Source organism: Balearica regulorum, chromosome 15, assembly GCF_011004875.1.
Source record: "Balearica regulorum gibbericeps isolate bBalReg1 chromosome 15, bBalReg1.pri, whole genome shotgun sequence".
NCBI lineage: Eukaryota > Metazoa > Chordata > Aves > Gruiformes > Gruidae > Balearica > Balearica regulorum.
Window position 1 is genome coordinate 2339997 of NC_046198.1, and position 27971 is coordinate 2367967.

The 27971-nt window shown below is 60.9% G+C and overlaps 2 protein-coding genes across 5 annotated transcripts in view; one reads left to right on the plus strand and one right to left on the minus strand.

Moving 5' to 3' along the window:
- Positions 1 to 31: 31 nt before the first annotated feature.
- Positions 32 to 11706, minus strand: DNAJA3 (DnaJ heat shock protein family (Hsp40) member A3). 2 transcript variants are annotated; one of them, XM_075767746.1, is made up of 12 exons: positions 11416 to 11674; positions 11098 to 11228; positions 10580 to 10663; positions 9701 to 9907; positions 8466 to 8618; positions 7315 to 7462; positions 6520 to 6584; positions 5477 to 5605; positions 5067 to 5182; positions 4228 to 4325; positions 1925 to 2041; positions 32 to 1153 (listed from the first exon to the last, which is right to left on the minus strand). In XM_075767746.1, the coding sequence occupies exons 1-11, from the start codon at positions 11609 to 11611 to the stop codon at positions 1938 to 1940; spliced, it is 1431 nt and encodes a 476-aa protein (XP_075623861.1). In that variant the 5' UTR covers positions 11612 to 11674; the 3' UTR covers positions 32 to 1153; positions 1925 to 1937. The 2 variants fall into 2 exon arrangements, with proteins under 2 accessions (XP_075623861.1, XP_075623863.1); XM_075767748.1 differs by lacking the exon at positions 1925 to 2041 and having other exon boundaries at positions 11416 to 11706.
- A 25-nt stretch (positions 11707 to 11731) lies between these two features.
- CORO7 (coronin 7) overlaps positions 11732 to 27971 on the plus strand; it is a 39149-nt gene continuing 22909 nt past the window's right edge. The window contains exons 1-7 of one of the 3 annotated variants that reach the window (XM_075767742.1): positions 11732 to 11773; positions 16365 to 16461; positions 16752 to 16826; positions 18523 to 18593; positions 18967 to 19150; positions 19569 to 19645; positions 20719 to 20769. In XM_075767742.1, the coding sequence (XP_075623857.1) occupies positions 18591 to 18593; positions 18967 to 19150; positions 19569 to 19645; positions 20719 to 20769 (315 nt within the window). In that variant the 5' untranslated portion in view covers positions 11732 to 11773; positions 16365 to 16461; positions 16752 to 16826; positions 18523 to 18590. Of the gene's footprint in view, positions 11774 to 12809; positions 12925 to 16364; positions 16462 to 16751; positions 16827 to 18522; positions 18594 to 18966; positions 19151 to 19568; positions 19646 to 20718; positions 20770 to 22331; positions 22399 to 27971 lie in introns of those variants that run through there. The other 2 variants (XM_075767741.1, XM_075767743.1) reach the window with 2 other exon arrangements.

Sequence of the window (27971 nt, forward strand, 5' to 3'; positions counted from 1 at the left end):
TGAAAGAATAGACACAGCAGCAAGGCACAGCACGTGTTAAATATCTTTATGAAGTCAATCTTATTTACATGGATACAGAATCGCTTTACAGACAGTTTAATCAGGAGGCAACACGTGCTTTATTTCAGCAAATTAAGAAGGGCAAGACTACACGTCCTTGTTTAACTGGGCGATTAGTATGTGGGCTGATGGTACCTGCATGGTATAACTAACAGCAGCGGGCTACAAGTAACCATGAAAATACTCACTGCAAGAGTTCAACTCCACCTGGAAGGAGTGATCCACTTCACTTGTATTCTCACACATGTAGAATCAGTGACTCCCAGACCAATCATTTATGCTACGGGTGTTGCGCTAATGTAATAAAAGACTTTGTCCCAAACTGGCAAAGGGCTTGGTGATAAAACTTGTACCCATTCAGAAGCAACAGCATTGGTGGTGTAACTTTAGTTAATGTGGGGGAAGGGGGGGGGGGGAAGGGAAACCTGAGACAAAGTGCAGAATCCATCGCTGCCCTTTGTGCAGGAAATCAGCAGGACTAAGAAACCCCACGGCTGCTGAGGGACCCAGGGCAGCCGGGCTCTCACAAGTCCCGGCCCCAGGGAGACTTCCCACGCAGAGATGTGCAGGACAGCTAGGAGGGCCGTTGTAAAGATGGGTTAAAACCTCACTGACCCACCAAGTCTCCCAGGAGAAGATCAACAGTGATGAGTTCACCAATAACATCTAGCATTCAGAAGGGCACCTGAGCGAGCAGCAGCCATCTCTAACTCCATACAGCAAACTGCTCTGTTCTGTCCTGGAAGGACAATTTTTATTTCACATTTCCACTGTTTTAGATTCTAAATAATACTTCAACTTTAATTTTTACCAAATAAGCTTCCAGCAGCAGTAGGGTCTGTGGAGCAACCTCGCCAGAGTGCCACATTTCTGCAAAGCTGGCGGGTTCCTTCATTACCATTTCCTGGGATGGTGGGTGGGTTTTTAACATGATGATCGTTGGTGCCTCAGTGGCTGTAGCCTCTCCAGCTGGGATTCTCACTGTGCTGCTGACCAACATCCTTCGCTCTCCAGAGTCTGCTGCCAGAAAGATTCATCCCCAACTGCAAAGATGATCTGCTGCGGCTGGCTCAGTTTCCTGTAGAACGCTTCCCTGTGGTTGAAGCGAGAGAGAAGGTTAACGTTTCCCAAGCGAATCGGCCCAAGGCACGCAGCCCCGGCAGCCTGCTTTGCAAACGCAGGCGTGAGAGCGCCTCCCCACCCGACCTGCCGTCGTGCTTTGTCAGCCACGCAGAACAGACGAGTTCAAAGCCTCAGACAAGCTGAGCCCCTGGAACCCAAGACATGATGATTTCAAGTCCGCAACGCTCCCTCGCAGCAGTCAAACACCAACTGAACGGCACCCTGAGTTACAACGCTGTACGTGTTTGCGTGGCGGGGGCTTTGCCGTGCTTTATGACAAAGACGGATTCCTTCCTGGTGCTGCAAGCCTGTGGTGGGGGCGAGTTCAGCCTGAGCGTACTGGCACCAGAGGCCCACCTGCGCCTGCCGGCAAGCCCGGGCTTTGCAGTGGCAGCAGAACTGCCCGGTCCCGGCTTTACCAGCTAACGGGAACAGCCTCGGTGCTTTGCGTCGGGTACAGCCACCGAGCGGACAAGGAAGCAGAGCTGCAGGGGAGGCCAGCGACCGCCCTGAAGACTGACTCAGCATTTTTGCTGCTTTTTGCTGCAGCAACAATGTAATTTAGTCCTTGGCTTTTTGCTCCAGGTCACAGGGGACGGCTAGGGCTTTTCCCACCAGTGGCTGGAAGGCCTGAGGCTAAGTGAGAAGCAATGCTGTGCTTTTGCTGCTTCTACCTCCCAAGAAGTACAAATTCTGCTTAGCATGAGGGAAAGACGACAATAAAACACAAGAGGCCTCCTACCTCGGATGGAGTGTCAGGAACTAAACATTTTCTTAAGTTTGGAAAGGAATCCCTCCTTGTTCTCCTCAGCCTCAGGCCTATCCCCGCCTGCGTCACCGCTAGCCGTGGCCCTGCCACCTGGACACAAACAGCAAAGGGCTGCAGTCAGATACATCTCCCACCAGTAGCCAGCACCCCTGACCAAGCCAGAGGATTATTTTAGACAGGGAATGGTCAAGTCAGCTGGTTTTCCCAGCATTCTCGTGTACAGGCATCTCTGCCCATCATCCAGGGCCGCACCTGGCAGCGAGCCACAGTACTGGACCACTTCAGTGAAAGCACTGGAGAGCCTGGACCCCAGAAGTGGAAGAGACCACCATGAGCCTGGGGAACACCCTTCCCCTCTCCCCAGCCCTCCAACTGGTGAGGGAATTCTGCTGCACAATCAAGTCAGGGACCCCACGAGGCTTTGGAAGCAAGCACTTGGAATTGAGAGTGTGCCACTAAAAACAAGTTGTCAACTTGACCACAGCCAGCCATGACTTTACAGGGAAAAAAAAACCAAAAAATGGCAGTCTCTCTTCCTGTTTCATGGTCATGTCATAAGCGTTTAGAGCAAAGTAAAGTAGTGCAAAACCATTCTGGGAGCCTGCTTCAGGTACTTTCAAGCAATGCTCAAACAGTTATCAAGGAGAGAAAACTAACTCGGGCTAGAATGAAAAAGACTACAAGTATTTCAGAACAAGTGTCCAGATGAGGAATCTTACTGGCACCAATGAGCGTAATTTTCCTGTATAAACAGGTCCCAAGAAGTTGTTTGTCCCTCCAGAAGTGGCTACAGCAAGAACACAGGAGACCTCTTTGCTAATCTGCTTTTTCTACTGTAAAACCGTCAATAACAAGACCCCCAAATCCTCCTCAAGCTTTCTTTGCAAACAGAGAACACAAAGTCCAGTCCTCCCGTGGCTGACTGCTGAGCTCAGACTGATGCAATGGTATGAAATACCAAGGCCTGCGGCAGAACACGCCTCCAACCACTCAGGGTATTTCAGCTTCCCAGAGCAAGGACACGCTTTCAGCAACAGCCTATCTCTACACTGCAAACTACTGGCGTTGGTTTTAATCTACCTTGCAGCTTAATTGTGGTAAAAACTGGCAGGTTTGCTTTTTAAAAATTATGTTTGGAGAGTTTTTTGTTTGTTTTTTTTTCCCCTGTGGCTCATAGATGTCTTTAAAAAGCTGGAAAGAAAGCTTTGTGCTTAGAGATCTCTCCCTCTCAAGGCTGACCCTCGGTGGAAAACACATAACTTCTGTGGTATGAAAGCACTATAAAACATAACATTAGTTAGCCAGTATTTGACAGATACCGCCTTCCAAATATCCTGAACTTCAGCCTGTATTCCTCAGGCTTTGCCATGTGTAGTAGAGAGGAGTTACTGCGATCGTTTAGAAGCTTTGAAACACTCACCTCGGCCTAGCTGTACGCAGTCATAAATGCCCTTTCTGATTTCAAGCATAAAAAGAAATCCAGCCGGCTTTAAGAAGTTAATTTTTCCAATATGAGAAAAGGAAAGACTGTTTTCCAATAGTGAAAGACAAAGCTCTTGCCCTATTGTTTTACCATACATTTTGCCTTTAGCCGCTACTGATGCCAGGTACCTCACTCCTGAAGCTTAAAACACATAATTGCTCAATCAAAATTTTTAATCTGGAGCTGAAAGAGCAGCTTTACAAAGCTCCCAGCTGACTTCACTCCTTCCGTTGCGCTGGACGCTGCCTACCGATGAACATTTCTACCCTAGGTTCCCCCACATGCACGGAGAAGGGCTCAGAGCAGCCTTGATAGCAGTGCTCCCCTTCAGCTTTCAAGGAGAAACATCCCCGCTGCGCTTAGCAGCGCAACGGATTAGCTCTCTCAGAAAACTGGCCTGAAGCACATTCTCTTCTTCCTCCTCTGCTATTAAGACAAGTTACTTCTGGCACGGGGGCAGAAGCAGGGAGCGGAAGGCATTCATCAACACAGCGAGACTCACCACAACTTGTCCGGACCCTGGAGTATCTCAATACCTGCTCTCTATTCATGCACAGATTTGTCCAGTAAGTATTCAAGTAAAGCTTTCTGGGAAGAGGCTACCTCCTTGCTTTGTACTACAGTCTTTTAACTTCACACTAAAACTACTTCCAAAATAACGTGCTTGGCAGGTTGTGCTGACACGCTGTCTTGAGGTGACCTTGGCTCACCTTCCTGCCCAGGAACCCTCAGGAAGCGCTCGGCGCTCCCACACCAGCTCCTCGAGGAAGAAGCACTAATTCCCTCTGCTCACCTGATGCTGTATTTGTGACCCCGTTCACCGTGCCGTCCACATCCGCCTCGTCCTCGGCGTAGCTCATCATTAAGGCTCTCTGGCGATCCGTCAGCCTCCTGCAGGTCGAAGACAGAGGTGTTAGTTACAGCCGTCTTTAGGGACGGATGTATGTACAGACCTCCTTAACCTTCTCCAGCAGCTCGCGCGAGAGGCAGCTACTGGAAGGACAAGGTTAGTACACTGCGAATCCCTACGGTGCTCTAAAATGGGCAATCTATAAAGAATAAGCCCCAATGGAAGAGGAGAGATACAACCCACTGCGTTTCACCAAACTGCAGTGAAAAACCACGGTATTTTGAAGCGCTGAGAAGAACCGTGTGGAGCTGCGACAGAACGCACGTCTGGTGGGCAGACCTCAGGAAATGAACTCCCTTGCTGAGTGCGGCAATACAAGCTGAAAAGTTTCCTTCACCGCAGCGGGTGGCCAAGCAGTCTGAAATGCAACTGCTAAAGAGTTCAGTTCCTTTGAGCTGTAGGTGTGAGAGCACAGACGCATTATAAGCCAGAACACCAAATTTATGTAACCAGGATCCAGACAGAATCTCAGATAGCCAGGCAAATCCGCAGGTGAAGAACTACTTGGGTATTTCCAGGGTTTAGGATTTTTAGAGCTGGGTTGCCAAATGGTGTTATTAACACACACACAAAAAGTCTACCTCACATTAGAATTAAAAGCAGAGTGAGAAATAAATGATCTTGATAAAGCAGTAAGGAATTTTCACAAAGTCTTTCTCTCTGAACAACATTTTTTGCAAAAAGTTCAAGGTTTCACAGAAACTTGTATTAGCTCTACTTACTGAGGAACTTTTATCTTTATGTGAATGTAGTGGTCTCCATAGCCGTAACTGTTAACCTTGGGAATGCCTTTCCCACTCATTCGAATCCTCTGGTCTGGCTGAATACCAGGCGGTATCTATGAACACAGAGGTGTCACGTTTATTACTCTAGTTTAACCATTTATATAGCAATTACATTACATGTCTATAAAAATTAACTACTTCTCCAGCAAGCTTCAGAGTAGGATGGGAGAGATCTGGAAAGGAGCGGTGACCAAGCAGGTCACAAACTACCTGACGCTCAACCTTGGAGAAGTCTGAGAAGCGATACTGGCAGGTTTAGGAGATTTGCACCTCCTTTGCAGCAAAGGAGAAGTCTCTGCTGTCCCACATCGATTTATGCCCAAGGTCTTCCACGTAACGGTACTTACCGTGATATTGATTGTTTCGTACAAGCCTTGACATCTGGCTGTGCCTCCCAGAACAGCCTGTGCTATTGAAATAAGCAGGTCCGAATGGATATCTGCTCCATTTCTTCTGAACACGGAACTTTTCTGAACCTAAAAGGCAGGCAGTTCCAAAGAGACGTGAGCACCCCACCACAAAGTTCTCACAGTAAACTGCTTTGAAGGTTCCCAGAAGAAAACTTATCAGAATGCTGCAGTCAGACCCTTTACCATCCACAAACTGCACGGCTAAGAAGTCCAAGTTAATGTTCAGTCTTTTAGAAAAAAGACAGATCCTGACATACCTGTAATTAGCCAGAGGCTTAGGAGGATGCCTGCTTCCTATCTCAGCAACTCCCTCCCCTAATCCTGTTGTTAATTTATCACTGTCAGTATGATTCTGCAGAGACAGAGAAGACACTGCCTTGTCCAGTACCCTGAACAGGGGAAAGCCAGAAGAGAAGAGGCAGACAAGCACCTTTGCGGTGGCCTCACAAGCTGGAAGAGAATTAAATCCTCCTGCACCGCAAAAAAGGCGCTGAAAAAAAAAATGTGCTCCTTGACAGAGACACGTGTGACAGGATCCCCACAGGAGAAGAGGGCCCCAGGTACAAAACCCATGCAAAGCGGCACTTCACGTGTATCTGCAGGACGCTCGAGCAGCCAGCCTCTCACGGGCGTTCCCTCAGCACTCCCACCCGCACGAGCAGACGGCTCCTTGGCATTTCCAAGTCAAAGACTCGAGGCATCAAGAACCTACTCTGCATTTTGATGCGCACTGCTAAGGGCCTCCTCCTGGAACAAGCAGCGCAATTCTTCACAAGCAGACTTAATGTTACACCGCTTGTTACAATGCAAATCTTCTGCTATCTCAGAAAGTTCACGTGGATCATGTTACCTCAGCTGTTTCAAAGGATCACTCGCTCTTCCTCCTCCGTCCCCCATTCAGTCAGGCTTCCCCGGCAGTTGCGAAGGGAACAAGCAACCAACTTAATACTGAAAACGGCCAACAACGTAATGATACGTACCCTGAACGTAATGAAAATTTCTTTCTTCCCCACGGGCATCCGGACTGTCTGCCCATCCTCAACACCTGTAATGAGAAAAAAAACGAGGGTATGTCAACTTGCGTTGTAATCCGCGTGTTACTGGAATACCTACAACTCTTGCTGTCCCCAAAAGCCGGCCAGCACAGCACCACAGAACACTCTCCACAGGAGCCCAGGAGCTGCGGCTGAAGGTGTCGTCAGCACACGTTTATACCTCTGAGGTGGTCACTACAGCCCAAGCAAGCTCGTTACTTCAATCCCTTACAGAATTCTTTTGGGAAATGCATCAGACCAAGGAACACTGGGCAGCCTCCACAAGCTGCAGGAAAATTCCAGGCTGCTCAGCCAGGGTGGTCTCAAAGAAGCAAGTCTTCAGCCCCACCACTCGTTTTATCCTCTCCGGTGAGGAAGGCCATCAGCATGCTTTCCTGAGCCAAGCTAAAGCTTTCAAGATTCCCACCCTCCCTTTTCGCTTTCAAAAGCTGCCTAGAAGAATCCATGCAAGAACCAAAACCTGAGCTCAGGAAGGGCAAAGCAAACACTTATATCCACGGCCAGAAAGTTCATCTCATTACTAGCCCTTTCAATTGCCAAGCTATCAACCTGCTTTGTTCTCAAGACAACTTGCCTGCAGCAAAACTGCTTACATTGCTCTCACATTCATACCTGGAAGGAACCAGCCACGCTTTGGAGGCAAGTGCCTTGCTGTTGGCCAGGTGGAAGGAAATAACTAGAGTTATTTAACAGGGAGCAGCACGCAAGTACACCACTAACCAGCTGGCACAGGAACCACCACTGTCTTCTTTTGTTTGGTTTGCCCCGTTCCTCGACACACTACGCATGGCGTTGTTATGATGGAACCACGACCGCCGCATCGTCGGCACGTAGATCGCATTACAAAAGGGCCGGTATTTATCGTCTCCTAGTGAAGGAAGCACAGATCATACAAATATTTGGTATTGACCTGATACTTTTCACTTCCGCAACACACTGTCGGTGACTGGCGCAGCACATTTGAGTCCCTCTAACTGCAGGTGCAGCCTGACAGGACAGCGATGCCCTTTAGCGAGGAGAGGAGCAGAGAACTGACTCAAAAAATCCAGAGGGGATGCAGCTTGTGAGAAGCGGGATCAGATTCAATTGCCATCGCATTCCGATTGCCAGTGAAAACCATCGCGACTACGAGCAAGTGTCTTGAGGGGAGGGGAAATAAATGCTTCATCTCTGGGATTTAAAGCACAAGCAGGAACAAAGCTCCTTACAGCACTATTTCACAAGGAACTACAAACACCTGTATTTTGAGGAATCCAAGGACAATCCACTTGCAGAATTTATTGCCAGTGTCCAGGAAAAAGTTACAGAGACTAAGCTATGGACTGAACCGTGAAAGCCACCCGCCAGACAGAAGCACGCAAGGCAACAGTGGGAAGAGTCTGCAGTCTCCCCTGACCAACCACACCTGTTCTGCGCAGAAGGGTATTCTGGTCACAGACGGATTGCTGGTACCCATTCTGATGAGTGGAAATTGAAAGCCTGAAGCTTGATCATTACTTACCGTGAGTAACATGCTGCCCTGGTTCACACATCTTCTTATTTCATGATTACCCTTAGGCTGTCGTCACCTTCCTCCTCCCTCCGCCCCTCAATTCAAGGTATCCCATTTAATGACCAAGTAATTTCAGAACTGTTACACTATATAAATATGGTTTGCGGGACGTGCAACACCAGATGATAACCCTGAGGGCTAGTGCTTTTATCTTTAATACAAAGAAAACCTTCCTAGTGCCTCTTGACATCAAGTCCACATCAACTCAGCTTCACCCAAGATAAGCTGATGACTGCAGTGAGAATTTTTCACCGCAGAAGGGACTGACTTGCCTCAGCAAGGAAAAGCACAGCAGAATCTCTCTTAAAAAAGCACTTACCATGCCAGTGCCACTGCAGTAGTGACAGCGCTGCGCTTTGGTACCAGGTTCGTGTCCTTTACCATTGCAACGCTCGCAGGAGTCGTTGATGTTCACCACGATCTCCTTGTTAACACCTTTTGCAGCTTGGGTGAACGTCAGTTCCATGATATACTGTACAGGAAACACTGACATTAATCTACAGGTGACGTGCGATGGGGTCCTTAAGCAGACTGAAATTGGTTTAGGTCAAATATCAAACAATGCTTAAGATACATCCAGGTAGTAGAGGGGGAAGAAACAGATTCAGAAGGGTTCTGCCTCACCTGAGGAAGCAATCATCCGTCCCTCATAAATAAAAAGGGTACAGAAGGATAGCAAACATTGCAGGAATTATGATTACACCACTATGATGAGCTGTTGCACAGCAGAAATGAGATTTAAAAATATAAGAGAAGGAAGTAAAAATAAAAGTCAAGCACTTTTCTGCCCTCAGGAAAACTCTTAATGCTTCTAAAGGGTTTGTTTAATGGGAATGCAGCAATAGGTGAGGGAGCAAGGCTTTCAATACTGATGAATCCCAAGCTCTTCCTCGAGAAACTCTTTGCATCAGCAAAAAAGACAGCACAAAATAGGAAATTCTGTCATTTTTAGTAAAGGTAATTTTTAGTAAAGCCAGAAGTACTGAATACCAAGCATTTCTGAAGGCAGCACATGAACCAACACCATCACTACTTGAAAGAGCACTGAGCTACAGTACAAAGAACAAGACCTAAGTTTTGTTTTATTATGGGCTCCACTCCAAAGTTAAGCCAATTAAGTTGCAAAATTAAGCCAATTAAGTAGTCAAACCTAACGCTGGAAGGCTTGCTTTATAGTTAAGAGGTACTTTGTGGGTTTTAGCGTTACAGATCAAAGCAGACATATGTAAATCAACGTACAGCAGAAAAGATGCCTCTACAATGAGGGAATTGTTTGGCAGCACCAACTGGTGTCAGTAAACACCAGATGAAGTAGCTGAAGTCAAAAAATATTCTGTACGGAGGTGTGGAGAATGTATCTACATAGCTTATCAAAAAATACATGCCTCTCCCACCCATGCAACAAGGCGCTCGCGTGCTGACATTCTCAGGCGCAAATTCTTTGCTTAAGCTCTCTCCTGGAGCGATCTGGACAGACCAGTGTCCCTCTCTGGCTTTTGAGTTTTTCATTTCTCATTTTCATTTCATGACTCAGAAAATAAACGCACTTCATACCTCCTGTGGCTGGTCAAAGACATTCTGAAAATCACCAAAAGGGGATCCCGAAAACTCTCCGAAGATTTTTCTGAAAAGCTCTTCCGGGTCAATCGATGGACCACTGCTCCAGTACTGCCGCCCAGCGCCGGCACCTGCTGCGCCAGGATCAAAACTAGCCGTGCCGTACGCATCATACTGTTTCCGCTTCACTTCATCACTTAGTACCTTTGAGGTAAAAGAACGATGCCATCAGGACACGGTACAGATCCCGAGTGACCGGACGTTCTCAAACCTTCTTGTTATCAGGAGGGCTATGAATTACTGAAAAGCGGCTTCTTCTTCCCTGGTATCTCTCAGCTCGTTATCAGGAAAATAACGAGATCTTACTAATTTATAATAAGCAAGAATAACTTACATTATATATAAACATAGTGGGTGGAAGCTGGTGGTAAGAGTGCCGGAGTAATTTTGAAAACCCAGGACAGCAAAAACGAGCACAAGAAGATTTCTGGCCAAGCTGAAGAGCAGGAGGAAACGGGGCTGGGGGAGCACAGCGGAGGGCACCTCTGTCTCCAACAGCTAGCAACTGCTGACAGCTTTTTCTGTTTACTTAAGCTGACCGATAATTCCACGGCAGCGACCACTGCAACCACGCCAGTCACTCACTGCTAAAAAAGAGCAAAAGCTGGAAGAGCCCAAAACACATCCAGCTAAACCAGATTATCTGGGATAAGTAATTGCCTGGAGACACCGTTGGGACAGAGGCACTCAAGCCTGAAGTAAAAGACATCAAAAACTACCCATGGTTTTACAGGAAACACACACAAGAAATGGTTCCCCCCCCACCTACCCCCCAATCTTTCCTCCTTTTCATGACGATAAAATCCCGCATATTACCTCGTAGGCTTCTGCCAGCTGAGAGAACTTCTCTTTAGCTTTAGGGTCATCCTTATTTGTATCAGGGTGGTATTTCTTTGCCAGCTAAACAACAAAAATCAAACTGTTAGAGACAGACAGAACTAATTTACTTTGGCATACCTCACATGCCAGGAAAAACCCATTAGGCAAAGCCTGGCGCTCGCTATCCTGTATGTCAGGGAACTAACAGCCTTCACTTTCCGTTACCACCCCAGCAGAAGGAACTACAGAAGCTATTCCCGGGTCTCTCAGCAATTCCAGGACCTTCTGGAAAGAGACCCGCGACAACAACCACGCTTACGAGGAGATCCCCAAACCGACACGCTGAGCATTCCCACCGCCACCTCCCCTTGTCTCCAGCGGGTGCAAACACTGGGATCTCCAGAGCGGTTTTCGTCTTCGCGGCCGGCTACGACTCCTCCACCTGGCTACGGGCCCTCGGCCGCGGCCCGGCAGGGTGCTCCCCCCCCCCCCGGCAGGGTCCCCCCCGGACGTGCCTGGTAGTAGGCCTTCTTGATCTCCTTCTGGGTGGCGGTGCGGGGCACCCCCAGCACCTGGTAATAGTCCTCCTTGGCGCGGGCCGCGGCGCTGCTGTGGAAGGCGGCGACGGCGGCGGCGCGTCTCGTCCCTGCGGGAGAGGAGGGCGGAGGGGCCGGCTGAGGGCCGCGACGGCGCCGGGCAGGACGCGGGACAAGGCCGGGGGAAGGGGCCTGGTCGCCGCACGACAGCCCGCGGTTCGCCGCCCCGCCCCGGCCCCGCCGCAGCCCCCGGTGTGTCGTGTGTCGTGTGTGTGTCGTCCCCCCCGCCCCGCTCACCCGCGGCGCAGAGCCCGGCGTACAGCGGCAGGAGACGGCGGGCGGCGCGGGCCGAGGCGGCGGCGGGAGGCGGCGGGACGCTGAGCCCCCGGACGAGCCAGAGCAGCGGCAGCCGCCCGTCCCCCGGCCCGCGGCTCCTGGCGGCGGCGATAGCGGCGGCCGCCCCGAGCCAACGCGAGGAGCTCCCGGCCGCCATCTTGGCCCGCGCACAGCGCTGCGCATGCACCCCCGGCAACACGCGACGGACGCGCCGCGGACGAAGACGCGCTGCGCCTGCGCAATAGCCCCGCGTGGTTACCGCGCCGGTACCGGGAAACCCGTTGCTGCGCACGCGCCGTGCGGCTGCCGTAGAGCGGCGGTGTCAGCGCGCGGGGGGGAGCCCTGGCAGAGACCCCGGCCTGGCGGCCCCGGGGGGGGGGGGAAGGCCCGGGGGAGCCCCCCGCGAGCGGTGCTCACGGTGCTCACGGTGCTCACGGTGCTCACGGTAACCGTGCCAGGCACAGCGCCGGCCCCGCGCTGAGGAGACCCCGGGGGGCGGGGGGGAGGCAGCGGCAGGCGGCACCCTCGTGTCCCCGTGGGGCGGCGTGGGGGAGCCAGGCCCTGCGGCACGCTGCGGCAGAGGGGCCGAGGCCGGCCCGGGGAGGGAAGCTCGGTGCTCGGTGCCCGGGGCCCTCTGCTCCCCCCCCGCCCCGCCCCGAGGGCCGTTCTCCTGCCTGGGCGGGCGGAACGCCGGCAGAGAACCGAAGCAAAGGCCCTTCCCAACCCCGCACGGCCCGGGGCGAGGAGGGGGATCCGTGCCGAGCGCGGTTCTGCCTCCGGGCCCGGGGCTGGCGCTGCTAACCTCCCGTCAGCACCGGGGCTGGGCTCTGCCGTGCGTGGGAGGACGCGGGGGGATGTGTCGGATCCTGTCTGCTCTCGTCGTGCCCACGGGAGTGTCGGGGCCCGGGCCGTGGGGGAGGAGACCCGGGCTCCCACCCAGCCCCGCTGGCTGCGCACGGCGGGTCCCGTTGGCAAACGGGCGCTGAGCCCGCGGGACGGGAACCGCCCCCCCCCCCCCCCCCCGCTATCCCGGGCCTCTGCCCGGAGCCCGAAGGAGCAGCTGCCCCTTGTTCCCCCGGGACACTTGGGTGACGGGGGGGGGATGTCACAGCCCCGCGTGTCCGTGCGTGGGCAGCTGTCGGGCTGGCGACCCCGAGTGCCTGGGGGAGGCAGGGAAGGGGGCTGCACCCCCCCCCCCCCCGGAGGGTCTGAGGAGGGTCCCGGGGTGCCGCTGCGCCGGGGCGGGACACGTCCCAGCGCTGGGGACAGCCGGGGGTACGGGACACGCGTGGGGCGAGGGGCCTGGAGGGGCGGGGCCAAGGCACGAGGGCGCGTCCCGGGGCGGGGCCGCGGGGGAGGGCGGGGCCGGCGGCGGAGCGGCGCGGCTGGGTTCGGTGCGACCGGGGCACCATGAACCGCTTCAAGGCGTCCAAGTTCCGGCACACCGAGGCCCGGCTGCCCCGCAGGGAGGTGAGCGCTGCGGGACGCTTCCCCGCCGTCCGGTACCGGGGGATGCGGAGGGGGGGGGGGGGACCGGGGCTCCCGGCGGGGCGGCTCCGGGGGTGCTGGTGGGGCCGCCCCGGTTAAGCGCGGCTCCGGGGTGCCGCCGCCCTGTGTGGCGGGGCCGTGCCCGGGATCCCCCCCGCCCGGTGCCCGGTCCGCGGTGCGGCGCCATCGCCCGGGCGGCCCCTCCTCGGCACCCGCCGCTTCCCGCCCCGGTGTCCGCGGAGGCTCCCTGCAACGGGGCGCTCTGCAGCCGGGTGCCGGCGGCGGGGGGGATCCCTCTCCTGGGGCCGTGCAGTCCGTCCCCCCCCCCTCCCCTCTCCCCGGCCGGCAGCTGCTCCGGTGCCGCTGGCGTGGGGTGCCCGTCTGCGGCGGGAGGGAGCCGGGCTGTGTCCGTCCTGCCGCCGGGTCCTGGCTGGGCACGGCTGGTCCAGCGGTTGGACCCTGGTTCCCGCTGCCCGCCATCCCAGCTCGGCTTGGTACCTCGGCCCTCCCCGGGGCAGCGCTGGCTTACCCGTGCCGGCTGGGGAAGTGTGCACCCTGAGCGTGAGACGCTGGGACCCCGCTCCCGCCACCCCGCTTCCGCAGGCAAAGAGGAAGCCGGGGCCCTGTGTGGGACGGTGCTGAGCTCCGTCACCCTGCCCGTGAGCTGCGGAGCTCGACACCATCGAGTGTCCAGCTCCGGCCTCTGCCCCGCGAATAACCAGCCGTAGCCGTGCCGAGCGTCGTGATCCGTCGGGGCTTGTGAAGAGATGCTGGGTCGGGGATGGGTTGTGCCGGGTGAGCCACGCCGGGAGCGTTATCAGGACACGTAGCCCTTCTGGGGGCTCCCCGAGCTGGACACCCTTTGCCTGGCATCTCCGCAGCACCGTGACCGTGAGCGAGGCTGCCGCCGCTCTGCTGCGGTGGAGGCGGGCGGTGGGATCCCACCCGGGTGGCTCCCAGCCCGTGGGGTGGAGAGGAGCTGGCACTGCTGGAGCAGGGTCCCTGCCGGGGATGGTGCCATGTGGGAAGGAACGCTGTTGCATGGCACAAACTGCTCTGGTTACCAGTCATGCCGGGATGGCACGCAGGTGTGGGAAGCTGGTAGCCCTCAGCGTAGACCATCTGGCCAGAAGGGGAGGGCTCAGGCTGGACAGGTGATGCTGCTAAAAATCATTGCGTCTTGCTGCCATTGAAAAGAATTTGGGGGCTCCTGGGACACCAAAACGTTCATCTCCCAGCCCTTGGACATCAGCGCGCTCCTTCCCTGTAACTTCCCGGCCAAACTTGTGCCAGGCCGGCCTGTCCTGCACTCACACGGCTCTGCGGACCCGGCGAGCACCTGAAACATCCCCCTGAGCTTCGACTGTAGGAGGGGACACGGTGGCCCCTGCCGTTGTGCCTGGCCTCGAGCATCCCAGCATCACCGTGGCATGCCAGCCACGGTGGCAGGTCGCTGAAATCTTAGCCGGCTGAGCGTTTGGCTGCGAACCTCGGGGTACAGATGCGCTGCTGCCAAGGGAGCCGGCCCAGGGAGCATGTGCATCTGTGCGATACGGGTGCTGGGACACCTGGCCATGGGGGGGTTACGGCATCCTCCAGGCATGGATGTCCCCGTCACCGCTGCCCTGGTGTTGGTTGCCGTGGTGGGGGAGCTCTGCGGCACACTGAGGGACAGCGTGCTCTTGCCCCAGTGTGCAGGGAGGCATCTGCTCTGCCTCCGGCAGCCCGCACGTGGAAGACAGCCTTTCCGAGAGGCATTTCCCATCCAGGCATGAAACGTGTCCCTGGGAAGCGAGGCCACGTCACCCGGCTCTGCGGGTGGGAGGTGGACGTCTCTTCTCCAAACCCATCTCGGGTGTCACAGCGGGAAACGCTGTTCGTGTCCCCGGCTGAGCAGAGCAGCTTGGTTACGGAGGCGAAGGCGGACACTTGACCTGGCCGGATCAGGAAGCGCGGTGTAAACACGAAGGATCACATCGGAGTCGCTTCTCCCCTTCAGGCAGCGTCTGCAGGGCTCTTCTGGCTGAGGCGCCCCGAAAGCTTGCGGTTTGTTTTAGGGACGCAGCCAGGATGGTGCCGTATGCTTTACCGGCTGCCCTGGCACGCCGCAGGAAGGATCGCTTCCCCGAGGGCTCCCGCCTGCCTGCGGGGATGGGCTGGAGCAGCTCCGCAGTCCCTCTGTGACACCTCGCTGCAGGGGTCCTGCGTGGTACCCCCGGATGCTGGGTGCCCCCTCACCGAGGGACCAGTGCAGGGTGAGAGGGTGCAGGTTGTGGGACCCTTCCTCCCATGTCTCGGTCACGCTCCAGACCCGTTCCCTGTCCCCGCTGCAGACTCCGACCTGGCTGCTGAACCTCCCTTCGGCAGGAGAAGGGTTACCAGGTCCGCCACCCCGCAGGCTGCTGTGACAGGGACCAGAGGAAGTGCTGCAGGAACTGCTGCTCTCTGTCAGGCCTCAAAAGGAAGCCGTGCAAGAAGAGGAAATCGGGGGCTCGATCCTTTTGGGGCTGCGTGCACAGCTCCCTTTCCTGCAAAGGGCTCTGCCCTGCTTGCAGGGTATTGGCCGCTCCGGCTCGCTGCCGCAGGGCTCTGCGATGCCGGTGGCCACCAGCCGCTCTGCAGGCACGGTGGCAGCCGTAAAACACTCGCCTTTGCTTGAGGGCTGGACTTGGCCCTGGGTGTGCCAGGGAGCTCCTGGTCCCAGTGGCCACTTGAGGTTGGGTGTCTGTGACACCCGGATTGGGTCCGGCTGGCGCAGGGTGTCCTGGTGCCCCACGGGTGCGGTGCTCGGCCGTGGAACAGCGGTGGGAAACACTGCAACGTGGGATTTTGGTTTGGGAGCTGTGATGAAGTTCCTTGGTCGTGTGTCCGTGCGGGAAGCGTGTTGCCAGAGGTGTTTACCTGCCTTAGTCAACAACAGCCCGACCTCGTGGTGCTTCGCAGCCCAAGAGCCTTTGTCCCATCCCAAATTCCCCGACATCAGTTTATCACAAGGTCCTCCAAACCCTTCCCACTGTGGGAGAGCCCAGGGCTGGGACAGTTTTGGGGAGAGGCAGCGCAGGGAGCCGGGATGCTCCTGCCCCTTCCTCATTCCTGCGCAGAGCCAGCAGCAAAGCTGGCCCCAAAACCCCCAGCCCCGGCGAGGGGCTGCGCTTTTACACAGGGAGCATTAGCAGCCGCGTTGCCCCGGCCCTCCCGGAGGACAGAACCCTACAGCGGTGCCTCTGGCACGGCGCCGTTAGTGTTGGCAGCCTCCGGGTAGTGCCGGGTCCATCGGTGAGGGACCTCCGTTGGGGCTGAGGCTCTCTGGCCGTGCTGTGCCGTTACCTCGTTGTGTCTCTCCATCTGTGCTCCGACCACGGCGTCGGGCCCCTCCGAAACAGAGACGTCTCCTGACGTGGGTTTGTCCCTCTCCATCCCAGGCCTGGATCGGGGGTATCCGAGCGGGCTCCGTCACGTCCTGCGGGAACCACGTGAAGGCCAGCCGCCGCTGGATCGCGTTCAATGCCGAGGCGGCAGGTGAGGCACAAGGAAGGGGGTGCCGAGCGCGGCTGGGGGCGGTGGGATGGATTTGACCCTGTGGTCCCTGCGGGGGGGCTCGTTGCTGGGTCAGCCCAGGGCTGAGGGCAAGTTGGAGGAGGCTTTCGCCAAGTTCCCCCACAGGAGCTGACGGTCCCGTCCCACACCTCTTGGCTTGCATCGCAGAGCTGGGTGGTGTCCCCGTGTCGGGGGCTGGGAGGGGGGGGTCCTGGGAGCATCGTGTGGGTGCTGGGCAGGCTGGTGACCTGCTCCTGTGTCCTCTCCTGTAGGTGTGCTGGGCATCGTGCCGCTGGAGTGCGAGGATGGAGGCAAGAGGACCGTGTTTCAGCTCTGCTGCCACTCGGGTGAGCTGGGTGCCTGCCGGCCCCGGTCTGGCTTGCCCCGTGCCTCTGCCGTGCTCTGCACCGGGGCGCTGAGCAGTTGGTGCCACCTGCGCAGGGGGCGTTTGGCCCAGCGTGGGCTGTGCGGAGGGGCTCAGGTGCCGAGTCCCAGCCCAGGGTACCGTGTTGGGCTGTCTCGCGGGCTGGGGGCTGGGGGAGCTGCTGGGGTCCCTGGGGACCACCACCCACCACCCCGGGCGACCCTGGCAAGTCTCACTCACGTGCGAGGCGCAAACCGACTGCAGCCATGCTGACCACGGGGGGCTCTGCCAGGCTGGGCTTTTGCTGACGAGCCAGATTCATCCACGTCCCTTCAGCTCTCGAGCCGCAGCAAGGTCTGTGAACACGCAGCTCTTGCTCACGCTTTTCCTCTAGCACACCCCATGTTACTCATTGCACGCCCTGAAGTTCCCAGTACACCCAGTGCCGGGCTGGCGGAGGAGCTGGGGATGGCATCACCGCGCGCGTACCCAGCTCCAGCGACGGGAGGAACAGGCTGGACCGGTGGCCACGTGGCTCTGAGCAGCTCCGATGTGGGCAGAGCGAGTGCCGCAGGGGAAGAGGCGGCTGGCAGCATCGCCCCTGGCAGAGGAGCACACGCTGTGGAGCCGAGCGCTCTGCCTTCTGCACGGGGACGGAGTGTTGGGGAGCCCGGGGTACCCCTCAATGGTGTCGGAGCAGCAGTGCCAGCCCGGGGGGCACCAATTGCCTATTTCCCCCAAAAAAATTGCACCAGAGGAGCAAGATGGGAGCCGGTCCCAGCGCCGCCTTCCTGCGTGCGGTGGCTTGGCATCGCTGCGGTGTGGCGCTGGCACGGAGAGCTGCACCGCAGTGGCACGCGGGCCAGCGAGCTCCGACGCTCCCAGGGGAGCGCTGGAGGGCTGCGCGGGGAGCCAGCGCAACGGTAACGGCTTCTTAATGAGATTTAGCGTGAGCCCTTTGAAGCCGGCCGTGCCAGAACAACGCCTCCAAAGCGGGGAAGGGATTTTTCTCTCCTCCCAGGGCAAATGCAGCCGAGCAAGCCGCTCGCTTTTCGTGCCTCCTGGGCCTGTCTCTCCGCAACCTACTGGAAGCGGAAAAGTACACGGTGACCTACTTTCCCAAGCGTGCCAAATGCATCCGAGGGGCTGCTGCTGACGGTGCCAGCCTTCCTCCCGCAGGGCCCTGCCGCCGGAGCCACGAGGAGCGGCCCTGCAGCCGGCGCACCGAGCTGGGGCATTACAAAGGGAGCCTTGTTACCAGCACGGCCCCGGTCAGCCACGGCCTCGCTCGCCGGCATCTGGGCCGGCACAGACACCCTTGTGCTGTTCGTGCTTCTCCCTGTGCCTCCCGGGCACGTCCGTCCTGAAACGAGAGCCAAAGCTGGGCGGCGGTGGGTTAGATGGGGAGATGCAACTGTGTGGCGCTGCCCTTCAGGGGTCCCGTCCCTGCAGGAAGGGGTGCGAGACCCTGACGGACAGCGTGGGGGGGCTCAGGCTCTCGCAGCAAAGCTGAGCTGCTCCAAAAACGCCTCCATGGGGCTGGATCTGACCCCGGCTGCCCGCGCCCTCCTGCAGATGTGCGCGTGTGAGAAGGGTCTGAGGCTGGGGGAGAGCGGGGGCAGGCAGACGCGGTGTCCGCAGGGTGACGCGGGAATGAACCTCTGCCCTTCTCCTTCCAGATGCGGTGACGGACTTTGACTTCTCGCCCTTCGATCAGCTCCTGCTGGCTACAGGCTCTGCTGATGAGATGGTGAGTGCTCGGTGCGGGGGGTCCCGAGAGGGCACCCCGTGTCCCCCGGCGTGTCTCTGGGATTCGCTGCAGAGCCTGGAAGAGACGGAGCTGGAGCGATGGGAATAAGAGGAGCCTGGGGTGGAAGGTGCCAGCCTTGGGCAGCGGTGTGGGATGTCCCCAGATTGTGGGGGACAGAGCAGATGGATCGGCCCTCTCCCGCCTGGGATGCCCACAGCTCTGGTCCCGTCGAGCCGTGCGATGAGGGGTCCCCCGGTGTCCTCGGGGACCAAAGCCTGGAAAAGCAGCGAGCCCAGGTTGAGCATCGCTGGCACCCAGCCGGGTCCGGCTCGCCTGCCCAGGGACTGACCCCCCCCTCTCCCTGGGGCTGCAGGTGAAGGTGTGGCGCCTGCCCGAGAGCGGCCAGGACCTGCCCGGCAGCGCGGGGCTGACCCTGAAGTCCGGGGGGGGCCCGGTGGATGTGCTGCAGTTCCACCCCACGGCGGACGGCGTCCTTGCCAGCGGCGCGGGGAAGCGAGTCACCGTCTGGGACGTGGGGTGGCAGCAGCCGCTGACAGGTAGGCATGGCCGTGCCCGCCGGCTCCTGCCCGCAACACGTGTCTCCACCGTGCTGTTGCCGGGGCTGAAGCAACGGGCTCAAGTCTGGACCTCGGTGTCACCGAACAGGCGGCACGGGTGGCTTTTTGGGTAGGGAGCACCGCAGCCCCTCGTGTGGGTGCACGAGCTCCCCTGCGCTCTGATGTAGCCGTGTAAAAGGCTCCTGCGCTGCCCAGGGTGTCTACAGCAGCTTTGCTGGGGATCCCCTGGGGTGACAGGTCCCTCTCCAGGGCGTGGGTAGATGTGGGTGCCGTGGGCTGTGGCTGACCAGCCGTGGGAAGCGCTCCGGCACGCGTGGGTGGGAGAGCGATGGCTCCTGCCTCGTCTGCGGGAGGGAGCCTGCTTAATCCCGATCCTGAGCCTGCTTTCCTCCCCCAGCCCTGGAGTCCCACGGGGACCAGCTGCAGAGCCTGACCTGGAAGCGAGACGGCCGCTTCCTCGGCACCTCCTGCAAGGTGAGCCGCTCCCACGGGCGACCTTCCTGCAGCGCGGCACGGCACGGCACGGCCGGGCTGGCTGCTGGCTGCGCCCTGGTCCTGGGGTGAGGCACGCGGTGATCCTCTTTTGGGGAGAAAAGAGCAGAAATGGGGTCAGGAAGCGGCACCGGAGCCGAGGATGACGGGAGCGCTAGATGGCGCCTGCCACACGCTGCCCGTGCGCTGCCGGACACGCTGGCGTGCGGTTGTGCGCAGGCATGGAGGCCAAGCGTGCAGGCAGAGCAGGCGTATGGCCTGAGCCAGCATTCCCCCTCTGCGCTAAGCGTGTGGGCCCGGCGTGGAGGCCGAGCGCGCTGCCAGGTCCCCAGGCCGTGCGCAGAGGGCTGGGTGAGCAGGACCGAGCGTGCAAGCCCAGCTGAGCGTGCGGGGCCGAGCGTGCGGGCTGAGCGAGCAGTCAAACCCCCTGTGCCCGCGGGTAGGAGGCGAAGCGCGCGGGCTGAGCGAGCAGCCGGGCCCGAGCTGGAGTCCGCGCTGGCCAAGCGTGCAGACTGAGCGTGGAGGAGAAGACCCTGAGCTGTGCCGTGTGGCCCCCGAGGTCTGCAGCATCACTGTGCTCTGCTGTGCGAGTCTGGCCGACGCGTCCTGGCAGCAAGGCGGGCACCGGGGCACCTCCCTGCTCTCTCTGCTCCCCGGCCAGCCCTTTCCGAGGGGCATCCCGCACCCCGTTTGGCTGTGGGGTGCTGGGCAGGAGCAGGCTCGCTCCCCTGGCCGCAGGATGCTGGGGAGCGCCGGCAGGGCGGCATCCGAGAGGTCGGGCTCCAGCCCTGGCTCTGCTTTGGAGGCTCCCCCCTTCTCTGGGAGCAGTTTTGGGGACGTGGGGGTCCTGGTGAGGCTGTGGGGGTGCTGGGGGTGCGCCCCTAGACCTGGAAGGACGCTGTGCAAGCCGTCCACGGGGGCAGGCACCGCAGGCGGGAGAGTGATGGGCAGGAAGGAGGGGGGCTGCTCACTCCAAGCCTTCTGCCTAGTGTGGCCTGACATCCCGCTGGCCCCGGGGTCCTTGACCCTCCTCTGTTTTCTTTTTATCTCAACAGGACAAGAAACTGCGGCTCTTTGACCCCCGAGCCAGCCCAGCTGCCTTCCAGGTACCGTCCCTCCTGGGTGCGCTGGGTGACGTGGTACGGGCAGCCCTGCCCGACCGGGGCGCCCGCTGCCTGCCGCGGGGTGGGCTTGGTGCCCCAAACTGTCCCAGCCCTGCCACAGTGTGGGAGAGGTGACGGCACGGGCTGAGGGCAGGGGGAACGGGCAACCTCTTCCTTGGCCCCGGTGGGGTTCGGCACAGGGGACCCCTGCCCTCCTGCGTGCCCGTGAGCTCCGGCGGTGCACCGGCATGCTGCCGCTGGGGCTGTCTGCCCGCGGGCAGGATCCCCGTCCCTGCAGGCGCAGGGGCTGTGGCGGGGCTGTGGGCACCCAGGCTCCATGCCGCCGTTCGGGAGCTGGGCGAAAGGCTCTCGGGGACGAGGACCTGCCAAGGGTGAGGGCTGGGCGGTTGGATCCGCACAGCTCAGCAAATAACAGCGATTAGGAAATAAGTAGAGGACTTAAGCCTTGACGTGGAGTTTAAACAGCCTCTTATTAGAGGTTTCCTGTGGCTTGGGGGCTCTGGCTGCCACCGGCCGCTGTCCCTCGCTGCGGAGGGGGCTGGAAGCCTTTGGGAGGGGAGGGATGCGGCGGAGAGCAGGGCGAGACGGCTGCAGCGGGCCCTGCTGCACCCCGTGCCTTTCCTGCCGCGGCGTGCGCGTGCCCAAGGGCTCTGGAAGCCGATGGCCTCGGGTGCCCGTGCTCGGGCACAGCAGTAACCCCGGGCACCGACGAGGCAGCCGGTGCTCCGGCGCTGCGCCGCACCGGGACTCTCCCACCGCCGGTTGCCCCTGGGCGCTTTCCGCAGGTATGAGCGGTGCCCTGACCCTTCAGGCAGCTTTATAACCACACCACAATATTTACATATAAACCCAGCGGTTACACGCGTAAGCGAGCCAGGGCAAAGTGCTCCCGGCCCTCAGGTGGCCCTCGTGATGCTCCCCTGCACCGGGTGCTGCTCGGCGGGGCTGGAAGGTACCCGTCTCTGCTCCCCAATTCATCCTGCACCTCTGCACCGACGGCCCCGGCCGCTGCTCCCCTCCCCGCTTCTCCCCCTGCCAGACCCGTCGGCTTGTATAACGGCGTTTCGGCGAAGCTGCGAGCGCGATGGGCTCGAGCCAAGTCTCCCGGGGAGGGTGGACTCTGTCTCGCTGAGCTATTAAAAATAACGTGTGAATGATGGTGGCTGTTCAAAGCAGGCAGCTCACTTCCCTCCGCTGCCGTCTGATCCAGCCCGGGGCTCAGGCTTTGCCAAGAGAAATATGCACCTTCGCTGCCGCGGCCGAGCGCTGCTGCGCCGCAGCCCTAACCCCGGCCGGCTGAGAATTGATGAAGATGTTTAGTCTTGGAGAAGTACTGTGCTGAAGGGGAAAACTTTAAAATGCCATAAATCCTCTGGAAGTTTGCACAGGGCTTGCTTAGCCAAGAGGAATAACACTCCTGTGTTTTGTTTTTTCTCACCCCCCCCCCCCCCCGCCTTGCTGGAGGGCCGGGTTATTTGGAAAGGCTCCTTCTCCCCCCCCCCGGGCCAGCGCGGTTACGAAACCGGGTGATGCCGGGGCCGCCGTGCGGGTGCCAGCACCTCGCGAGCTCCCGGCTTTGAAGTTGCCTGTTTTTTCACGGCGATGAGCGAGGTGAGCGGCGCGATGGGTTTTCCAGCTGCGCTGGCCCCTGCCGCGCCGTGGGCTGGGTTTCCTCCGCAGCAGGCGAAGGGCTCGGGCTCGGCACTGCCGCCGGCTCACCCGGAGCACGCGGTGCTGAAGCCGGCCTCGGCAGAGGGCTGTTCCTCCGGCTGGTTTTCTTAATTTGCCAAGCCTGCCTCATTAAACCGTTCCTTTTTTTTTTTTTTTTAGAGCAGGGAGAAAGGATGAGAAAGAGCTAAAGAGCGAGCCTCGGGAGGAGGGGTCACCGCCACGGTGCCGCGATGCCTGACGGCGCTCTCGGGTCTCGCGGATGCAGCCTGCGCGGGGATGGGGACGAGGGTGGATGGTGAGGAGGGTGCGGTGCCGGGCTGGCAGGGTGCCCGCACCCCGCGGCCGTGCCCTCGATGGGGGCCTGACCCCCCGCCCCCACCCCCGTTCCCGGTTACATCCGTCGCAGCTATTTTGAGCGCGTCCCGGCGGCGGGCAGGAGCGTGTGACGCAGCGAGCGTGGCGTGGCTGGGGTCTGGCTGACCCCGGGGGCTGCCTGGTACGTACCCAAGGCCACCACGTCCCTTGGGAGAGCAGCGGCCTCATCCTGCTGGACCCCCCCTCCCCACCAGCCCCTCGTTGCTGTGTTGGGGCTGGAGCAGGGAGGTGTAAGCACAGCAGCCCTTCTGCGAGCGTTAGGGCTGGGCTTGCACCCCATTGCTGCCCTTTCTGGGGCCCCTGAACCGGCCTTGGAGCTGTCAGGGCCCCCCCTTTGCTGCAGCGGGTCCCGCTGTGCCTCCGCTGCTCCCCCTGCCCGGCTGGGCCTGGGCCTGAGTGCCGCCGAACTTCTGGAGGCGTCCCCTGAGGCCTGTCCTCTGCCTCCTGCCCTCCCAAGGCCACGCTGCCCCGGCTGCAGCCCCCCCACCCCCCTCCCTTCCCCTCCCGCGGGGGCTGGTGGTCGCCCTCCTCGCCTTGACCCCCTCCCTGGAAGCGAGTCACATCCTCTCCCTCACGGCTTCGGCTCGGCCGTGGCTCGGCGCTTCTCCGCTCCCGCCCTCACCCGGGCAAACCCCACAAAACGTCGCGGGCCGTGCCCGTGGGGTGCGTCGTGCGCCAGCCGTGGGGGGGGACGGGGCTGGGGGCGGGGTGCTGAGTGGGGGGTGGGAGCACAGCGAGGGTGCCCGTACCAGGCGCGTCACTGGGACCGGTGCGGGGCAGCGATTGGGGTATGGCGTGGGGTGCTCGGGTGCCATCTCCGCTTGTCCGCGCCTCTGGGTCCCAGCAAGCCGTGGGTCCCCGGGCTGGGTCCCCGAGGTTGTTCTCCGCGGGGCTGGGGGGGCAGATGGGCACGCAGCACCCCGCCTGCACACGCGGGCCGGGGTCTTGCCTGTCCTCTAAAGCAGCTCTCTCCAAAGCGGGGCGCACAAGGCAATCCGGGGGGGGGGGGGGCAGGGAGAAAACAGGAGCCCTTCAGCTGTACACACGCGTCACTTATACATCCGTCAGTATACGTCTGCTGGGGGTGCACCCTCAAAAATGTTTACTGACGGCGGGGGTGCAATTCAAACCACTTGGAGACGCGGCTGGAAAGAAGGGAGGTGGCCGCTACGTGGTCAGCGGGGGTGTCCCGCACTGTGCGGGTGCCCCGATTTGGTGCGGCAGAACCACATCCACCGGACACGGTGTCACCCCGGGCCGGCGGCGTGCGGAGCTGATGGGCCGCATCCCGCCCCCCCACGCTTGCGCGAGGGGCTGCACGCATCTGGCCGGCACCTGGCTCCCATTACGGGGCCGGGGCGGGTGCCGCCGGTGCCGGGCTGCGGGGCTGCCGCCGAGTGCGGCCAGTGTGGGACGGAGAGGAGCCGGCTTCGTTCTCACGAGAAACTTCCCCCGCCGACGTTTCGGCAGGACCGGGGGCGAGGGAACGGCCGCACGCGCCGGGCGAGCGCATGTTCCCGCTCACGTTTTGATGAGCTCTGTTTTAATGAGCGGGGCTGGGCTGAGGGTGCCTGGGGACAGCTGGGAGGGTGTCCCCGTGGGTTTGTCCCCACCGTGGGTTTGTCCCCCACCTCATGGGCCATGCCGGGGGCAGAGCTCCACGCCTGGGAGCACCCAGGGCTCGCAGCCCCCCAAGCACACGTGGTGCGGGGCAGGACCGTGTCCCCCGAGGCCGGGGGTGCTCCACCTCTGCCCAGGGTAGACCGTGACCACCGTGACCGCCATCCCATGGGCCACGTCAGCCCCTGCCAAGGTGGGAGAGTACGGCGGGGAGCGGGTCTCTGAGGGCCGTGGTGGCAGGGTGATGCTGTGGCGAGGTGGAGATCCAGGCTGGGGTGACCCGGCCGTGCCCACAGCCAGGACCCCACGGACCCCGACGCGTCACCTCTGCCCAGGATCCCGCTGTCACCCCGGGGCCGGTTTGGGGACCGCTTGCTGGGGGAAGGCGCATCAGGACCTAGAGAGACTTCTAGCTTTCCTCCTCCCCACCCCATCGGCGCAGGATCCCACGCAGGGGTCACCCCGGGGGTACCTGACTCCCAGCCTCGGCAGCGGCTTCCTCTGGGCTGGGGGAAGGTCCGCAGCATCCCACATTCCCAAGGAGACCGTGGGAAGCTTTGAAAAAGTTGGCCTGGCTCTGGGCTGCCTATTTATAGCACCGCGCGCTCGCCGCTCTCATGCTTCTGTTCCCCAGCGTAGCTGCACGGGACTGTTTATATTTCCTCTGCTCTGCTTCCCCCTCGGCCGTCCTTCCCAGGAATGCTGCTTGGTATGGCAGACATGGGGAAGTCGAGGAGGATTTGGGATGAGCCAGCGGCACGGCGAGGGATGCGGGTGCATGGGCGGGGGGGGGGGGGGGGCACCGGCTCGCCCTCGCCTGGGTGCCCTTCCCTCCCGCTGGGGACGGCCTGGGCGGCTCGGCACCTCGCTTACCGGGGGCTGGGGCTCCAGCACGGTGTTTTGGGACCCCCCCCCTCAACTCGCTGCCCCATCTGGGGCTCCTGGCAGGCTCGTACTCAAGAGAGTAACGGTGGGGGGTGGGATTTGATAACGGCCTCGTAGCAGGACTCGTGGGGCTGCTGGCTGCAAGAAGAGATGAGATGCGGGAGAGGACGGATGAGTGCAGACGGGTGCTGCAGGGTGCCCGGCCCACGTGGCCCTGCTCCGTGCCTGGGCATCCGTGCTGAGGTTGGAGCCCCCGCAGCCGTGGTGGCTGTCCGGACGGGAGCCCGCTCGCCTTCCTGCCCTCGCTGGGCCGGCAGCATCCTCTGGGACGTTCCCTTGGCCTCAGCAAGGGCAGGAGGGGCTGGGCGGAGGCGGAGGGGGGGCTGTGCTGGCAGTGGGGTGGGGGAGGCAGAGCCTGCGCGGTGCTGACGGTGCCCAGCTCCCCGGGGGCACGGGGGCACACGGCAATGCTGCCCTGGCCGGCGGGATTGGGGAGGTGGTGTGGGTGGGAAGGGGCTCGCCCCGGTGCATCCCCACCGTGAGACAGACACCCCGCACCTGGCAGCGGGCAGGGGCCAGTGCTGGCAGCGTGACGGCTACTGGAGCATCCCTGCCGCCATGTGCGGTGGTTGGGGTCCTTACGCCCCCCTGGGGCAGGTGGCATCTCCTGGTGTCCCCGAGCTCCGGGAAGAGCCCAGGAGCGGAGCTGGCCTGGGAGAGGCTGCTCTGCTCTCCTGATTTGGCAAGGGAGGGAAATCACTCACATTCTTGTGCGGAGAGGAGGATGCAGTGCCGTGGTTAACCCCCTCGGCTCCCCAGGAAGCTGTTCCTCCTGCCCCCGCCCCGTAGGCTCATGGGGTTTGGAGGGAGCGATGGCTTCCCCACGTGCATGGCTTCCCCTCTCGGTACGGGGAGGAGGTGGCTGTCCCCGGAGCCCACCGCAGCGCCCCGGTCTCAGGGGACCCCTCCCGCCCTGGTGCCCGCCGGCAAAGGGCTGGTCCAGCCTGGCGCTGGTGCCTCCTGCGCCCACGCGGGTCCCGCTGCTGGGCTCCCTTCCCACGGGGGTCAGATGCCCACGCTCTGCTAGCCATGCTCATGGTCTGCTAGCCACAGGCAGGGCCAAGCTGTCCCGGCCAGGGGCAGAGCTGTGACCCTCCCCAGCTGCCCCCCACCCATGCAGCCCCACGGCTCTGCCCCGGGCTCCCCATCCCGGCTGCGGGTGCCTGCTCCCGCGGAGGCAGGGCTGGCCCCGGGGATCACCCCAGCGCCGGAGCAGCGGTTGCTTTGTGTCGGGCTCTCCCAGGCAGCCGAGGAGCCGGAGGCGGTCGCTCCCCGCGGGCAGCTGTTACCAGCTCACCCGGCATCCCTGCCAACAGCTGCATCCGACACGCCGGCCCTGCTCCCTGGCGCTGGCCCCCCCCGCAGCCCCCCGCGGCCCAGTGCTCCGAAGCTGCACGGGGAGCAGGGCTGGGGACCCCCGTGCGTACCGGCGCCGTACCCCAGCCTACGCTGGGAGGGATGGGTTGGGAGGGGAAGAGGGAAGGTGCTGGGAAACCCTCCCCAGGCAGCCGATCCGGCTCGGAGGAGGGAGCACAAGCTTCCCCCAGCCTGGGCTGCCTAAAACCAGCTGGGCTGGACCCACACAATGGGCTGGAGGAGGCTGGGCTGCCTCGGCGCTGGCGTGGCCGGGAAGCTGGGAGGCCTCCTCGGCTCCCCGTGGGCTGGCCCGGAGCTGGTGGGCTCCTCTCAGCCTGCCGGGGAGGACGGGGACGCCCGTCCCTGGGGCTGCAGCTGGTCCCCTGCTCCAGGGACACAAGGAGGTCCCGGCGTCACCCCGACTGGGTGCTGGGGTCCCTGCCCAGCTCTGCCAGCCCCAGGGACCCGCAGCAGCCCCACGGTCGTGCCGGGGCTCTCCGCTGACTGAACCACACCGGTGTCCAGAGCCGGGTCACGCTGCCCATCCCTGCCAAGACCCTCAGCACCAGGGGAGGGGACATGGGGCAGGGGCTGACTGCCATCCGGCCCCGCGTGCTCACCTCTGGCGACATCTGCACAGCCGGGTGGCTGAGCCACCGCCGAAAGCAGAGCGCCCCGGCCCCGGCCTCCCCGCGTGCTTGCTGCCAAACGTACTGCTCGGCCGGGATGGAACTAATACAGAAAACATGGCCCCCGTGCCACGGCCCGCACAACACGGGCTGGGAGCGGCAGCGGCATCGCACTGCTCTCCGCCAGCCGTGCCGCCCGTCCCGGGGGGCTGCCGCCCACCGCTGTCTCTGGGGCGCTGTGCCGGATGGTCCGGGGACCTGTGGTGCGCAGGAGCCAGCGGAGCCGGCGCAGTCGGTATCGGATCTCCAGCTGTTGAGTTTTGGCTGCCGCAGCCGCACGGCTCAGGTGCAGAAGTGCTCTCCTGGCCGACGAGCGGGCTGGCCCCAGCTCCCGGGGTTTCCATCCCTCTTGGCACCGATCCTGGGACGTGTTCCCTTCTCCAGGCCCTTTTCCCCCCCCCCCCCGCCCCGGGAGCCGGCTCCAGTGCCAGCATGTTGGAGGTGGGGGACGGGCCCCTCCTGCCCCACATCCTGCGCCCGTGGCTGGGAGCGCCGGGCTCGGCTTGGCCAGCGCTGCCTCTTCCAAGT